This window comes from Ranitomeya variabilis, chromosome 2, assembly GCF_051348905.1.
Source record: "Ranitomeya variabilis isolate aRanVar5 chromosome 2, aRanVar5.hap1, whole genome shotgun sequence".
NCBI lineage: Eukaryota > Metazoa > Chordata > Amphibia > Anura > Dendrobatidae > Ranitomeya > Ranitomeya variabilis.
The window spans coordinates 137,280,229-137,298,149 of record NC_135233.1 but is presented as its reverse complement, the minus strand read 5'-3'; the positions used below and the strand labels follow the sequence as shown (position 1 = coordinate 137,298,149).

Sequence of the window (17,921 nt, the reverse complement as noted above, 5' to 3'; positions counted from 1 at the left end):
GTTTCCTAGCAGCTATTTTACCATGAAGCCCTCCTGCACAAAGTCTCCTCTTAACAGTTGTTGTAGAGATGTGTCTGCTGCTAGAACTCTGTGTGGCATTGACCTGGTTCTCTAATCTGAGCTGCTGTTAACCTGCGATTTCTGAGGCTGGTGACTCGGATAAACTTATCCTCAGAAGCAGAGGTGACTCTTGGTCTTCCTTTCCTGGGGCGGTCCTCCTTGTAGCGCTTGATGGTTTTTTGCCACTGCGCTTGGAGACACTTTCAAAATTTTCCCAATTTTTCGTACTTACTGACCTTCATTTCTTAAAGTAATAATGGCCACTCGTTTTTCTTTACTTAGCTGCTTTTTTCTTGCCATAATACAAATTCTAGCAGTCTATTCAGAAGGACTATCAGCTGTGTATCCACCAGACATCTGGACAACATAACTGATGGTCCCAACCCCATTTATAAAACAAGAAATCCAACTTATTAAACCTGACAGGGCACACCTGTGAAGTGAAAACCATTCCCGGCGACTACGTCTTGAAGCATATCAAGAGAAAGCCAAGAGTGTGCAAAGCAGTCATCAAAGCAAAAGGCTACTTTGAAGAACCTAGAATATAAGACATAATTTCAGTAGTTTCACACTTTTTTGTTAAGTATATGATTCCACGTGTGTTAATTCATAGTTTTGATGCCTTCAGTATGAATGTACAATTTTCATAGTCGTGAAAATACAGAAAAATCTTTAAATGAGAAGGTGTGTCCAAACTTTTGGTCTGTACTACATATATTTATATATATTTTTGTCATCTTTTACAATTTAAAAAGTACAAAAAGGAAAATGAGCTGATGCAAAAGTTTGGGCACTCTGCCTTGTTAGTATCTATTAGCAACACCTTTTGAAAGTATCACAGCTTGGAAACGGTTTTTGTAGCCAGACAAGAGTCTTTCAATTCTCAATTCTTGTTTAAGGGACTTTAATCCATTATTCCTGGAAAATTCTTACAGTTCTGTGAGATTCCTGGGTCGTCTTGCATGCGCTGATATTTTGAGGTCTTGCCACAGATTTTCACTGATACCTTTTGAGGTATTGTATTGTGGATTGTGACGTGTGTTTAGAATCATTATCCATTTGTAGAAGCCACCCTTTAGTCATCTTCAGCTTTTTTACAGATGGTATGTTTGCATCATGAATTTTTTTTTATTTAATTGAATCCATTCTTCCCTCTACCCGTGAAATGTTTCCTTTGATATTGGTTACAACACAACCCCAAAGCATGATTGATCCATCCATCCCCATGCTTAATAGTTGGATAGATGTTCTTTTACTGGACTTGATTCCTTTTTACGCCACACATACCTTTGATCATTGTGGCCAAAATGTTCTATTTTAACCTCGTCTGTCAATAGGACATGTTTATAAAATGCATCAGGCTTCTTTAGATGTTCTTTTGCATACTTCTGACTCTGAATTTTATGGTGAGGACACAGGAGAGGTTTTCTCCTGATGACTCTTCCATGAAGGCCATATTTGTGCAGGTGTTTTTCAAGGTCTTTCGCAGTCGAGCGGGTTTCAGATTTGCCTTTCTAGCAATCCTACGAGCAGCTCTTACTGAAATTTTGCTTCGTCTTCTAGACCTTATCTTAAACCTCCACTCTTTCTGTTACCTGCCATTTCTTAATAAATTTCTATCTCAGAAAAGGGCAACTTGGAAATGCATAGCTGTCTTCTTATAGCCTTATCCTATTTTGTGGGCCTCCACAATTTTTGTTTTCAGAGGGCTTAGGTAGCTGCCCAGAAGAACCCATGGCTGCTGTTTTTTGGCTCAAGGTTAGAGGAGGCTGGATTTTTATAAAGCTGGGAAATTTGCATCACCTAGTCTTTCCTAACAATGATGGTGTACAAGTCATAACCCTAACAGGCTAATTAAGGTCTGAAGCCTTGGTGAGGTTATGTTTCGACGGTCAGGATTGGCTCAGTATTTGCTCAGGATTTGATGCAGGTGAAATCTGCATTTGAGGTCAGTGGCAGGTCACCTGCGTTTTTTATGCTGTTTTTTCTTGCGTTTTTACATGCGTTTTTGATGTGTTTTTGATGCCTTTTTTCCTTATATGCGTTTTTTCATCACTTGAAATAAGGCTTATTGAAAGTTGGCTTCTGGGAAGGGAAAAAAAAGGTGATTTCCTTTTTGCAGGTAGGTTATGTGCACACAGTCACTAAACGCTGCGGATTGGACGCTGCGTACATCTGCAGCGTCCAACCCGCAGCGGCCAGATGTTACAGCATAGTGGATGGGATTTCAAGAAAGACCATATCCACTATGCGTTCAGAGGCAGGTGGTAGACCTGCGTAAACGGACATGTGGTACATCTTTCCAGACCGCAGCGTCTTTATAGACTGCAGCATGTCTATTTACAATGCAGAGACGCTCCGTCCCCGCAGCGTAAATTTCCCATAGACTAACATTACATGCGGTAAAACCACATCTAATTATTAGTCACATGCGTAATAACTGCAGGAACGCAGCTTACTACGCATGTGTACTAATTTACTTATGTTGAATCACATTCGGAAGTACGTGACGGTCCGGTGTCACACTTGCAAGTGTGATGCGAAAAACTTACGCGAGTGTCTCGCATCACTCGGACCGACGTATGTGGCTGCATAGAAATACATGCAGCCGCACACTCCTATCCCGAGTGCCGGGTGTTGATGCGAGAGACTCGCGCAAGTTTCTCAAATCACACTCACAAGTGTGACCCTGGCCACACAGGAATATGTAATGTCCTTTCTTTTTTTTTTTTTTTTATACTAAATAAATATATATATATATATATATATATATATATATATATATATATATATATATATATATATATATATATATATATATATATATATATATATATATAAATATATATATAAAATATATATATATATATATATATATATATATATATATATAAAATATATATATAAAATATATATATATATATATATATATATATATATATATATATATATATAAAATATATATATATATAAAATATATATATATATAAAATATATATATATATAAAATATATATATATATATATATATAAAATATATATATATATATAAAATATATATATAATATATAATATATAATATATATATATATATATATATATATATATATATATATATATATTATATTAGATTGTGGCCCGATTCTAACGCATCGGGTATTCTAGAATATGCACGTCCCCGTAGTATATGGACAATGATGATTCCAGAATTCGCGGCAGACTGTGCCCGTCGCTGATTGGTCGAGGCAACCTTTATGACATCATCGTCGCCATGGCAACCATTATGACATCTACGTCGATACTGTGCCCGTCGCTGATTGGTCGAGGCCTGGCAGCCTGTCTGTCTGTCTGTCCTGGAAATCCCGCGTCTCTGATTGGTCGAGGCCTGGCGGCCTCGACCAATCAGAGACGCGAGATTTCCATTATGACATCATCGTCGCCATGCTGTGCCCGTCTCTGATTGGTCGAGGCCTGGCATTATATATATATATATATATATATATATATATATATATATATATATATATATATATATATATATATATATATATATATATATATAATTTCTTGTAAAAGAAAAATGGCAGTTCTCAGCTGATTGTGAGAACCAGCCTAGTGAAAGGAGGTAACCCGGCGGTCATGTGCACGGCAGTTCTTGCAGTGAGCTAAGTCATCGCGAAAACTGCAGTGGACGCGGACTTCCGGCGGTCACAAGGTAAGACCTTATTTAAATTAGTTTGCATGTGTAGTATGCTGCGTTTACGCAGTTAATACGCACGTAATAATTAGATGCGGTTTTACCACATCTAATGTTAGTCTATGGGACGGAGCGTCTACGCATCGTAAATAGACATGCTGCAGTCTATAAAGACGCACCACATGTCCGGATACGCAGGTCTGCCACCTGCGTCTCTGAATGCATAGTGGAGATGGGATTTCATGAAATCCCTTTCACTATGCTGTAAAATCTGGACACTGCGGGTTTGACGCTACAGATGTACGCAGCGTCAAACCCGCAGCGTTTACAGACCATGGAAACATACCCTCAGTGTTATCTGAGCACACAAATCTCCGAGGGTGCCCAAATTTTTGCATCGGCCCATTTTCATATTTGTCATTTTTAAAATGTAAAGGAAATGTGTCCTCTTTAAATGATAAATTCTGGATTTTTTTCATGGGTAACATTTCAAAAACATTTCTGCACCAAAAACGTGTCGCTTGGCAGGAAAAAAAATGCTTTGTAGAATAAATGCCTTATTGTGTTTTTGATGTATTTATTCCCTAGCCATTAGAATGGGTGAAACACGCTGAAAGGCTTGACATGATAAAGATTTGTAAGTGCCTAAATTCTGCAAGGAAAAAATAAGCAACGTTGGCATGAGATCTCAGCAATCTGACTTTATGACCGTAAAACACTGCACGCTACCCCATGTCAAACACACAATGTGTGAACAAGTCCCAACTGTTTAGCTGAGCTGCTGCAATAGACTAGTGCAGAGGGGGCAGGATGATTTTCTTCCTTTACTCTGTTTACTGTGCACTGCCCTGCGTACCAGAGTTATAGTCACCAGGTGAGTTGACAAGGAATGCTGGGGGATTTCAGCTCTAAAGCCATCAAGATTGTAAATGTAGCTCGGCATTTTAGTAATGTAATTATGGATATGTACTAGATAATTAAAATAATTCTGAAGGCGGAGGAACACAACACAGCAGGGTTACAATATACGGGCCTCCTCTCCTTGTTAGATTGTACCACCTTAAAGGTCTGTGTGCATCGAACAGACTGCGCTATTCGTCCGGTGAATATTTACCCATCAGCTGTTTAATATTCTGTTTACACAGACCCTGATGGATCTGTAGTACATCGTTCTGTACGGATAGGCTGCCTTTGTCCTTTGCATGGCAAGTCATGTTTACACAGGACTATACGCTGCCGAGAATGATGATCTTTTGTGCAGCACCAAAAAGATTAATGAGCGTCTTCCTTGTTCATCGGGTGATCTGCAGCCTATTTAACTTGAAAGATTATCTTGGAAGGAACCTTCTTAATACTTGTTCACTAAAGCCTTAAAGCGATCCTGTCACCAGGCTTAATCGATACGAGATACGGTCACCACTTTTTAGGCCTGATATGTACAGCATTCTATAATGCTTCATATCTGCCCCCAACCCGACCTGAAAGATATGAAAAAGAGCTTTTATTATGCTCACCTGCGGGGCTGTGTGAGGGGTGCCGCTGTTCTTGGTCCAGGACCTACCTTCTTCTTGCCTTGGTCCAGGACCTACCGTCTTCCTTCATTTTGTGTGGATGACACGTCCCTACATCATCCACACAGTCTCCCCGGCATCACGCTCCTGCGCAGGCGTAAGCGCCTTGGTGCCTGCGCACTGCAGTACATTACTCTGCACTAGTCAGGACACAGAAGTACGGAGCACGAGGTCTGGGAGACTGTGTGGATAACATAGGGACACGTCATCCCCAAGAAGATGGGAGGTGCCGGAGTAAGAACAGTGACACCCCTCGGACTGGACCGCCCCGCAGGTGAGTATAATAAAGGCTCTTTTTCTTATTTTTCAGGTCGGGTTGGGGGCAGATATACAGCATTATAGAATACTGTATGTCAGGGCTGAAAGTTGGTGGCCATATCTCATATCTGTCATACCTGGTGACAGGTTCCCACTAACGGTTAGTCCCCTTCAGGACATTTATGACATATTGACATTGTTACAAGTACCTGCAGAGGTGAGGGTTTCAATTCTAGGACTTTCCACATAGTGGGTCTTTATGGGTCCCCAGGTTTTGCCATTTATGACCCCAGATAGAAGCTGAGGTGTTCACACAAGTGCTACGATCTCCATTGTAGATTATGGGAGTTATGGAATCAGCTTGGTGCTGAACAGTGAGAAATCCCCAAACATCATAGACTGCTGGGGTGCACAATTTCAGCACCAGTTCACTTTTTCTTTTTTTTTTTTTTAAAGTGCACATCAATAGTAGAAGCAGATGGTCAGATTGGCTGTTTCAGTTTAGGTTTGTTGCATTCTTTAGAACATTTTCTTGATGAAGGAAATGCTTCCCATTAGGAACCTCTCTGTACACTTAATGACCATTCTTTACTGGCCGTCCTAAATATTCATGCCTCTATGTAATTATGTAATGTGTATGGTTAATGGCAGTGGTATGGTTTTGTGGCAGGAAAGTGATTTCCTACTGCATAATACAACTCTTCCTGAATCTGTATGTATATGTACCAGAGAGGTGACATCTGTGTTGGTTGCATCATTGAATGATTTAGCAGTGCCTGCCATTTGTCTTACACTTTGTACATTTTTTTTTTTTAGTATGACGCCTTTTTTTTTTCCTAAATCATTAGGTTCTTGCCAGAATTGCAAATGCTACCCGTCCTACTATACATTTGTGTGAGGTGGTGAGTGAACAACAGCTGGAAAGACTTCTACTATTGTTGGTTGGCACAGACTTCAACAGGGGAGACATTTCTTGGGGTGGTGCCTGGGCTCAATACTCTTTGACGTGCATGCTCCAGGACATCCTAGCAGGTACAGGAAAATCCAGCTGATGTTCCTTTTAATTGTGGTTTGATTTGTAATCCAGTTTTTATTCTGTCTGATCGTACAACTGTTCTTTCAAGGGGGTGTCCACTACTTTTTACATGTTGACATAGGCTAGGGGTCGTTATTAATGATGAGCGAACGTGCCCGGATAACGTGTTACACGCGCATGCTCGGGTGTTATCCGTGAATCTTGGGAGCGCTCGGATAATAAGTTCAAGTCCCTGAGGCTGCTTGTTTTACAGCTGTTAGCCTGAACACATGCGGCAGCAGGGACTCTTACGTATTATCCGAGCACACCCAAGATACTCGGATAGCACCCCAGCATGCTCAGATAATGTGTTATCCAGGCATGTTCGCTCATCACTAGTCCTTACGAAAGAAAGAAGCAATATTTAACACAAGAATCCACTGCTCTCCACCAAGACAAAAAGTGATGACATTACTGCTTGATGTTTTTAGCATCATCACTTCAAGTCTCGTGAAACTCCTACTCATCAGTCACCTGACCAGTGCAGGCAATTGGTAGCCTCATTGGTCGGGTGATTGGTGATGGGATTGGCAGTACTGTTCTGGTAATTGCAACATTTTGCTACTCGCTTCAATAGAAAAATGCTACAATATCCACAATAACTGGTACCATATATAGGCTTTGTGCCATGGTCCCATCTAAGCGTAGGTTATCATGTGCCAAGAGTTGAACTTCCAATTGTTGGATATTGGTGGTCTAACCTTAAGATCATGTTTAAATTACCAACTAATTAAAAATCTCGGTTCATCCATACCACATTCACTGTACAGACCAGGCCTGGGCAAACTGCAAGCCACATCCAGCCCTCTGACACTTCCAGTCCTGCCCGCAGACCGAAAAGCGGTGGCCCACGGTCTGCTCCATGCCCTCGCTTACCACCGCCCGTTGTCATTGCTATCTGCAACCATGGGACAAACCATAAAAATGCACAATAATTGCTTGCTGTTTACATTGCATTGCACGATCTGTATAATAATGTGCACGACCATCTAATGAGCAAGCTCTCTTCAGTGGTCATCTGTTCATATGGCACAGAGAACATTGTTCAGCCCAATAAGAACCTCCAACCCTTATTTATTATGTAATGACGAGTTTTGTGACTCCATTTGCTATTAACTCTTAAGAGCAGAATGATGTACTGGCAGAGACCCTATTTCCAGTGACGTATCACTTCGCGAGCTGATTGTTTTTGTTTCGATAAAATCAGTGTTTTATCAGTGTTTTATCAGTAGATTATCACTAGAGGACTATTTGTCTTATACTATGTAGTTGTCTTGCTCCATCTTACCCCACCTCCACTATTTATTGGCAGCTTTCTACCGCTGTACACAGAAAGCTGCCAATCATTGGTGTGGGCAGAGTTATACAGAGCTCAGCATTCAGAGAACTGCTAGGTCTGCAGCTGAGAAAATGGTAATACTGCAGCAAACAGCTCTGTAAGTGACACATCGCTGGGATCAAGGTCTCTCCCCTTACATCATGCTGGTCTCTGATGGGGTAGCAAAAGCCTAACCACAGATTAACTTTAATACACAGCCCTGGCAAAAATTAAGAGACCACCACATCAAAACCCTGTCATGGGCAGCCCAATCTCCAGACCTGAACCCCAGTGAAAACCTCTGAAATGTAATAAAGAGGATGATGGATAGTCACAAGCCATCAAACAAAGAAGAACTGCTTACGTTTTTGTGCCAGAAGCAGTGGGAAAGACTGGTGGAAAGCATGCCAAGACGCATGAAAGCTGTGATTAAAAATCATGGTTATTCCACAAAATATTGATTTCTGAACTCTTCCTGAGTTAAAACATTAGTATTGTTTGTAAATGATTATGAACTTGTTTTCTTTGCATTATTTGACGTCTGAAAGCACTGGTTATTTTGTTTAATTTTGACCATTTCTCCTTTTCAGAAAAAAATCCAAAATTTATTGCTTGGAAATTCGGAGACATGTTGTCAGAAGTTTCTAGACTAAAATAACAATTTACATTTTACTCAAAAATATACCTATAAAGAGAAAAACCAGACAAACTGAACATTTTGCAGTGGTCTCTTAATTTTTGCCAGAGCTGTATATCTCCTTGCTAGTTTTAATATTGTAGTTTGTCATCTGAAAAACCTTTTCTTTACACCCAGAGGCTTTCCTGCCTTGATCATACTAATACTGTATATAGGTAGAGCCACACATGGCCGATTTTCTGCTGATGTTACCTCTGAAATATGCAGCAGATTACAGTACAGGACAAGCCTGTGAGCCCTCACAAATCTCACCGATGATGTTGTGAATATATTCTGCGTAGAAATACTATCCAGTTGCAGATTATATTGATCCACAGTAAGGTCATTCTGTTGTGAATACGCTGTGGATTTTCACCAGTTATTACCGCTTTCAGCTTTGCAGAGGTGAAAACTGCAACAAAATGCACCAATAACCCACAACTGAAAAAATCTGCCTTGTGTGGCCATAGCCCTATGATCTAGAAGAGTTCACGATCAGTGAGAAAATTAAACTTATGCTACTTATTTACTGTGACTACAGGGGAGCTGTTAGCGCCTATTGCATCTGAAGCCCTGGATGAAGCTGGCCTGGGAGAGGAGGCCGCTGCTTCCGCCGGGGACTCTGATGATTCCTTGCAGCAGTCCTCAGTCATACCATTGGTGGAAACAGTGGATGAGCCATTAACTCCTGACATAACAGGTAATTGGGACCCTCTACAGAGACGTAAATTTCTTCTGAAATTATACACCCTGTTTTTAGGAAAGGTAGGCATTGTAGATTGATGTCGCCTTTTTTTTTGGCATTGCAGAGCTAAAGGACACTTGTCTTTCGATTCATGCCACCAAATCCACAGGTAGCATGACTCAGAGCCTTGCACGAGTGGACATGCTCTTTTTTTCAGCGCTTCGTCATTTCAGACAAAATGTAGTTTAAAGATCCAGGCTGGTTCCTTTTTTTAATAGTTTTTTATTATTTGAGGGTATTACAGTCCAAGGATGTCTGTACTGGTAAATCGGTCAGACATATAATGATTTCTCCTTATTATGTGATTATTTTAGACATTTAATTAGATAGAAAGCATGAAAGTACAGCCTTAAAATTGCCCAGTAATCGTCCTCATGATCCAGGTGTTTAGGTGGCAAACCTCACTACTTGGCAGTATTAAAGCTGTTTTCATCACCCAAAGGTGCTCCTCCTCTATCATCTTTGGATAAAGATAAAGAAATTGACCTTGAGTTACTGCAAGACCTGATGGAAGTTGATATTGATCCTTTAGATATTGATTTGGAAAAAGATCCTCTTGCAGCCAAAGTCTTCAAGGTAAGCTGATCTTCTCTTCTCATTGTGTACATGGCTTTTAATTACACTTCTAATGTATTTTTTGTGTAAATGAACGGTGAAGATTTAATATCCTACAGCCAATTGCCACCAAAGAGCGAGCTCAAGATATTAGTTCACGTAAATCGAAAACATCTCTAATTCTTAAGTCTACGTGATGAACCATTTAGGGAATCTAGTAGTGTTACTACTTTTGTCTCCTATTGTTCCATGAGCTGAAGCTCCACTTTTCATCAGTTATTTACATAATATATAATTCTCATTTGGAAATCTGCTCACATTAAACTCCATGAATATCTTTTTAAGTTTAGAGTTGTACCTCTGGATTAGCCCGTAGCAGGGTCTATGACAGATTACCAACAGTGGCATCTGTCACCCATAGACTACAATTGCACCGATTTAACCTACATGATGTGAGCTAATTGTAAACGTATTGCTACATTTCTGTTAATAGAAACGTTTAATTCTGCCTGATCCATAAAAACATACGGTACTTTATGAAAATAACCTCACACATAGTGATTAAGCGGACTAGTCATGGGGGCGGGTCCTGGTGGCTTCTCCCCACCTGGCTCTGCTTGACTGACAGGGCGCTCTATACACACAAGGAGAGTCCTGAAGAGTTGGGCATGGAAAACCCTTTCCTGCAATGAGGAAACCAGGATATTTGTATTGACGGAGCTTGTCTTGTGGTTTGGGCAGCACGAGTCTCCTGAAAGACAGGTTCCCTTTAAAACAAGTGTCTATGGATGATTTATGTCACAGTATCCTACAAAAGGGTTTCTCTTTTTTTTTTTGTGTTTCCAGGATTATATGCTAAATGTAAACGGATATCTAAAGTATATGTGAACAAGGTCTTATTTGATAATGATAGATTTCACAATTTATCCTCTACATATAAATACCAGATGTTGAAATATCGACTTATAAATAATTAACCCGATAACGACTACAAATTGTACATTTACACCATGCCAGGCAGATACCGGCTGTTACAATGTCCACATCTGTTGTAACTGCATGGAAAAGATTTCTCCGATCACTGTTTTATCCTGTTAATGATGCGATCACAGGGAACCGATGGGTTGATTGGGCAGTTGGGTGTTCTGCTAAAAGCCTCTATTACTGCCATCTTAGTCCTCATGTGAAGCTCAGCCACTGGCATAGCTCCATAAAACAGCAATTTCACTATATTCTGAGATATTGTGGCTAATCGCAAGTTCAAGTGCCCTAAATAACGAAAAATAAAATTAAAGTTTAAATCCTCCCACTTTCCCATATAAGAAATAAAGAAAAAGTGAAATTTAACAAATTTGGTTTGGTGTATGAAAAGTTTCAATCTATCAAGATAGAGTACTGGAGTCGAAACGCAAGAACAACTTGATTATTTTTGGGCGCTTTACTTCCAACAAGAAATGCAATCAAAAGAGATCAAAATGTCTTATGGTGGTCTAGTGGAAAAGCTCCATGGAAAAGCAGCTGCACACTATAAAGGATAAAAGCTGTTCTTGCAGGAGAATGACAGCAAATAGAAAAACAAGTTAATTTCATACTTCTTTTCATGCTGTTTTAACTGTTCAAAGCAATTAAAGAGCATGAGACTACACCTTTCAAGTTGCATCAGAGGTAAAGATTGGTATACATGTATGCATCATCCATAGGTTCCCATTTTAGAAAATAGAAAACATGCCATCACTGGACAAACCTCTGAGTATTCCACGTGTATCTTGTATATAATATTACTGCAGTTCATTGAGTCTTTGTTTTCTTGTCATTGTTTTTCTTCGACCCAAAGCCGATTAGCAGCACGTGGTATGATTATTGGGGCGCTGATTATGGCACCTACAATTACAATCCTTACATCGGAGGCGTTGGGATTCCTGTGGCAAAGCCAGCAGCCACTGCAGAAAAAAATGGTACCCAAACTGTGACCGTGTCCGTGTCTCAAGGTGAGATGTGTGTGATGTTATGGATAATTCATGCTACATTTACAATTTGCAATAAATTCTAGATGTCTTCAAGGTGTACTGTAGGTAGCAGCAAGGAGTGCTAGTAACTTCACAGTTTTGTAGGGAGTAATCGCTTCCTCTCTTTTTACTTTCATGTATAGTGAAGTCATGATGAATACTTGGGGTTTTGTGTGAGGCTTGATTCATAGAATTTTTCTCATAATTGAGATCGTAAGCGGACTTCTTATTTCTTAAGATATTTTTCATGACTGAGTTTGAAGACCCTCTTATTTGTTGGCCACTTTGGCACACTTGTCTTCCTTGCTTTGCTAATCAGGAGTTGTCCCTGTTTCCAGCTCTAGATGCTCGTTTGGAGGTTGGTCTTGAACAGCAAGCAGAGTTGATGTTAAAAATGATGTCCACTCTTGAGGCAGATTCCATTCTACAAGCCCTGACCAATTCATCCCCAACATGTAAGTGTGTGTAAAACAAAAAAAACCTGTTAGGTTGTATATAGACTTTCACAATGTAGGGCTATAGTCTGATGATACTTCTGCGGATGCGTCTGCCTGACCGTAGGAGTCCACCCACTGTCTGATTTTCCCTGTAGGCAATGATTGATTCCAATTATCTCAGAGAATATATTGTGATGGTGTAGCATTACATTTGATACTCTAATGTCCCAACTAGAGTGGCGTAACCCGTAACTTTTTCTGACTTCACTATTTTTTCAGTGTCGCAGCCCTCAGGTGGGACAGACGACTCGCTGTTACTCGGGCTTCATACATCCAGTCAGTCGACCCAGCTAATTGTTCAGTCGTCTTCCATTCCAATGCTGAGTGCCTGCTTCAACAAGCTCTTTTCAATGTTGCAAGTGCATCACGTCCAGGTTGGTTTTGCGTAGCATTCACTTGTAGATCGTAGACGTTGGCCACCATTTGAGTCGGGTTATGCCGGTGACGTGCAACATTTCTCTGCACTCTGAAAATTGGCCGTAGCCCTCAAGTTCATTGTATTTTTATTTTTTGAATGTTTGAGATGCACAAAATGAATCCTATTTCTTGGCATGTGCCTTTTAATAAATATGGTGCAGATTAATCCAACCACCTCCACCACTGTATCTGCCAAAAGAAAAGTCCACGTAAGCGAGCAATTTTGTTTTTGAAAAAAATAAGTAACTGAGTTGGCTTAGGCTACTTTCACACTAGCGTCGCTTGCTGTCCGTCGCAATGCGTCGTTTTGGAGAAAAAAACATCCTGCAAAGTTGCTCGCAGGATGCGTTTTTTCTCCATAGACTTGCCATTGCGACGTATGGCCACACGTCGCATCCGTCGTGCGACGGATGCGTCGTGTTTTGGCGGACCGTCGGCACAAAAAAAGTTCCATGTAACGTTTTTTTGTGTGTCGCTTACGCCATTTTCGACCGTGCATGCGCGGCCGAAACTCCGGCCCCTCCTCCCTGGACCTTACAATGGGGCAGCGAATGCGTTGAAAAACTGCATCCGCTGCCCCCGTTGTGCATTTATTTCACAACGTGTGTCGGTACGTCGGGCCGACGCATGGCGACGGCCCCGTACCGACGCTAGTGTGAAAGTAGCCTTAGGCTACTTTCACACTAGCGTCGGGCTCGGCCCGTCACGGTGCGTCGGGCCGAGGTTCCCGACGCTAGCGTTGTCTCCGCCGCACAACGGGGGCAGCGGATGCATTTTTCCAGTGCATCCGCTTCCCCATTGTGAGGTGCGGGGAAGTGCGGGGAGATGGGGGCGGAGTTCCGGCCGCGCATGCGCGGTCGGAAAAAGCGGACCGTCGGGAGCAAAAAACATTACATGTAACGTTTTTTGCTCCCGACGGTCCGCCACAGCACGGCGCAACCGTCGCACGACAGTTGCGACGTGTGTCATTGCGTCGCAAATGCGTCGCTAATGTTAGTCAATGCAGGAAAAAACGCATCCTGCAAGCACTTTTGCAGGATGCGTTTTTTCGGCAAAACGACGCATTGCGACGTAATGCAGTTAACGCCAGTGTGAGGCTGTGTGCACACGTAGCAGATTTTTTGCGGTTTTTTTTGCGGTTTTTACCTATAAAAACGCTATAAAACCGCAAAAAAAACGCTAACATTAAGCATCCTATGTAACAGAATGCAATCCGCATTTTTTGTGCACATGGTGCATTTTTTTCCTGAGCGGAATCGCAATCCAGAAAAAAACGCAGCATGTTCATTAAAATTGCGGAATCGCGGCGATTCTGCACACATAGGAGTGCATTGATCTGCTTACTTCCCGCACGGGGCTGTGCACACCATGCGGGAAGTAAGCAGATCAAGTGCGGTTGGTACCCAGGGTGGAGGAGAGGAGACTCTCCTCCACGGACTGGGCACCATATAAGTGGTAAAAAAAAGAATTAAAATAAAAAATAGCGATATACTCACCTTCTGGGGGCCCGACCTCCTCAACGGCTTCTGTGGTGTGTGTGAAGGACCTGCGATGACGTCACGGTCACATGACCGCGGGTCACGTGACCGCTACGTCAATGGAAGGTCCTGAACACACAGCATTAGGAACGGAAGCCGCTGAGGTGAGTATAACCTTTTATTTTATTATTTTTAACATTCTATCTTTTACTATAGATGCTGCATAGGCTGCATCTATAGTAAAAAGTTGGTCACACTTGTCAAACACTATGTTTGACAAGTGTGACCAACCTGTCAAACAGTTTTCCAAGCGATGCTACAGATCGCTTGGGAAACGCTAGCATTCTGCAAGCTAATTATGCTTGCAAAACGCTAGTTTTCTGCGGGTATATGCATGCTAATTCTGCATGCGATATACCCGCGGCAGGAGGCGCAGAATTGCCGCAGAAATTTCCGCGGCAATTCTGCTACGTGTGCACATAGCCTGAAAGTAGCCTTACCCTCAGTGGTGTTTCCATAAATTAAAACCTATTACCTTTGTGTAGGAGAACCAGTGCCTTTGAAGTAGCTGCAGGGCGCCTGCTAGACCACCACATCATCTAATAGGACCCCTGTGCTCATGAACGGTGAAGGTCCTTGCAGTTGAGCGCCCACTGATCTAACATTTCTCCCCTGTCCGGTGGCTATGGGGTTAATGGTTCACTCATAATCTAAACCTAAAGTACTAGCAGTTTGGGTATGTTTCTCGAAAGCTTGCAATTTGTTACCATCCTTTCAGTTCGCCATTAAAAGGTATCCGCCACCAAGACTCTCAATTCTAAATATTTTTCTAGCAGTTTGGTAAAAACAAAATCTTTGTCCTCCTTGCTGCTCTTTGCAGTATACTGTTGTCCCTGACACGATTTTGTTACTTTTTCCGCAGCTGGAGTCTCTTCTGCAGTTATGGCTCACATTGAGCCTAAATTCCAGCTCCACGGGAGGCAAGGACAATGGAAGCGACCTGTTCTTATACCACGCCAACAGAGTGCCGGTCATCTCACTCAATCAAGGTAAATGGTCAGGGCCAGTATCACACTCAGTTCTTGTGGAATCTTTTGTGTATTTTTTTTATTTTTAACTAAGTGGAATTTAAAAAAAAAAAAGATATGAAGGAGATACAAATTCATGCCCTTCCTCCTGGATCCACCTTTGTCTTTGCACTTCCAACTGCATAAAAAGCACGTGTTTCCAGCATTGCCGAAATCCACAAAAATCCATTGACCTGCAAATTTCCCTTTCTTGCTGTATCTATAGAGAATGATGGATTAGCAGTTCTTCATACAGTGCAGGACGCTTCTGTTAACCTCTCACCTCCAGGAAGCTCACCAGGTCATTCATATGTATGTGTTCTCAACTAGCCACTGCTTCTGTGAAGACGCCATAAAAAGAGGTTAAAGAGGTTTCCTGGTTTTAGAAAATCCATCTCACGGGCTGCAGTTTGATTTAGAAAGACCAGCCGTGCTTCACTCATAGCCGGTAACTGAGCTCAGTGGCTTTGCTTGAGTTGATGGCACGAGCTGCAGAGCTCACACATTGGAGATGTCACCATCATGTTAGAGCTGCAGACAATAACAGACACCTGGCAGTAGCAAAGTGCTGGCCCTGGGGAGGGTGAGGAAAGCCTGTTTGTATTTTTAAAACCAACTGCTGCCTGCGGAGAGGGATTTTTCGTTTCAGATCTTCGGGAACAGGTGTTTTTATTTGATGGGTGGTAAATGGGTTGCTCTCTTTCTTACTGGTTTTTCACACCTTAAAGGTGTTTTCCCGGGGTAGGTATTTAATGACCTAGCTACAGATTGATTGGACTCCAACACCCGGCACCCCCACATAACAGCTTGTATGTTCTCCGGCAGTAGCCATGTATACAGTAAGCACTTAGATTAGAACGGCTGTGTGCTGCACCATTGATAGTGTAGCGGTAACTGCTAGGTACTGCAGAACAGCTCCAATGTTTTCCTTATAGAATCTGTGTTATCATGGCTGGTAGCAGCTGCTACACTCTGAATTGTGCAGCGCACCACAGCTGTGTTCAGTGTTTACAGCCGGTCGGTAGCAGAGCAAAGAAGAGCTGATCAGTGGGGGGGCTGATGTCAGCCCTTTCTCATATATGATAGGTCATCAAATATCTATGTGAAGTCAAATTAGTAAGATATACGGACGGCACCAGGCTGTACTAACACAATTTCTTCTTTGCCACCAAAGTTCATATATCACATATGCATAAAAAATGCAGGCATCAGCGGGGGTGCTCAACATAGAAGCAAAAAACAATGTCCATAACAAATGAAAAAGAAATGTGGCACTCACCCCACAGGCACTGCTATATTAGAAACCTTTATTCATCTTAAAAATGAACAAACATCATGTGGAGAGGCGGCTGGGAGCGGGAGAAGGTGTGCGGAGGAAAGAAAAGGGACGACGGCCGTTTCACGCCGATGCGCTTCTACGGGTCCACAGCAACCCATGATGTTTGTTCATTTTTAAGATGAATAAAGGTTTCTAATATAGCAGTGCCTGTGGGGTGAGTGCCACATTTCTTTTTCATTTGTCATCAAATATCTATGCCTGGGTAAGCTTTAATGAGAAGAATGTCTCTTCAGATGCCTGTTATCAGACATTGAGTGTTTCTGCGTTGTTCTAACATATAGTAACTCGCATACCTTTTGTAGTATAGGGATATTTTCTACCTTTCTTGGGATATTCTAAATAAACATTTAGAGGGAATCTCTAAGCAGGGTTTTGTAATCTGAGGACAGCATTAGGTAGGGGCTAATACACAGAATTCAGCTATGTGTCACTTATCAAGCTGTATGCTGTTTACTTACAATGAAGGTTTTATCACCTTGTGATTCTTGCTGGGACTACATGGCACAAGCTTGCTAGACTGGCCACACCCCCTGTTATAATCAGCTAAATGTCAATAGATCATGTAGAGACCTCCAGGAGAACAGAAAATAGGTGCATATACAGGTCCTTCTCAAAAAATTAGCATATAGTGTTAAATTTCATTATTTACCATAATGTAATGATTACAATTAAACTTTCATATATTATAGATTCATTATCCACCAACTGAAATTTGTCAGGTCTTTTATTGTTTTAATACTGATGATTTTGGCATACAACTCCTGATAACCCAAAAAACCTGTCTCAATAAATTAGCATATCAAGAAAAGGTTCTCTAAACGACCTATTACCCTAATCTTCTGAATCAACTAATTAACTCTAAACACATGCAAAAGATACCTGAGGCTTTTAAAAACTCCCTGCCTATTTGTTGAGAAATTTCTTTCTGGGTCTTACCCTCTTGCTTGAGGGTGTCAATGATGGCCTTCTTGACATCTGTCAGGTCGCTAGTCTTACCCATGATGGGGGTTTTGAGTAATGAACCAGGCAGGGAGTTTTTAAAAGCCTCAGGTATCTTTTGCATGTGTTTAGAGTTAATTAGTTGATTCAGAAGATTAGGGTAATAGGTCGTTTAGAGAACCTTTTCTTGATATGCTAATTTATTGAGACAGGTTTTTTGGGTT

General features: G+C 41.4%; 1 protein-coding gene across 7 annotated transcripts in view; it reads left to right on the top strand.

The window, feature by feature from the left end:
- The window catches only part of BIRC6 (baculoviral IAP repeat containing 6), a 397,034-nt gene that overhangs the window by 171,026 nt on the left and 208,087 nt on the right, over nucleotides 1–17,921 (top strand). For 6 of the 7 annotated variants that reach the window (XM_077283020.1, XM_077283019.1, XM_077283017.1 and 3 more), the window contains exons 36-42: nucleotides 6,434–6,617; nucleotides 9,196–9,354; nucleotides 9,842–9,975; nucleotides 11,789–11,942; nucleotides 12,299–12,415; nucleotides 12,677–12,831; nucleotides 15,275–15,401. In XM_077283020.1, coding sequence (XP_077139135.1) covers nucleotides 6,434–6,617; nucleotides 9,196–9,354; nucleotides 9,842–9,975; nucleotides 11,789–11,942; nucleotides 12,299–12,415; nucleotides 12,677–12,831; nucleotides 15,275–15,401 — 1,030 coding nt within the window. The remainder of the gene's footprint in view (nucleotides 1–6,433; nucleotides 6,618–9,195; nucleotides 9,355–9,841; nucleotides 9,976–11,788; nucleotides 11,943–12,298; nucleotides 12,416–12,676; nucleotides 12,832–15,274; nucleotides 15,402–17,921) is intronic. The other variant, XM_077283024.1, reaches the window with a different exon arrangement.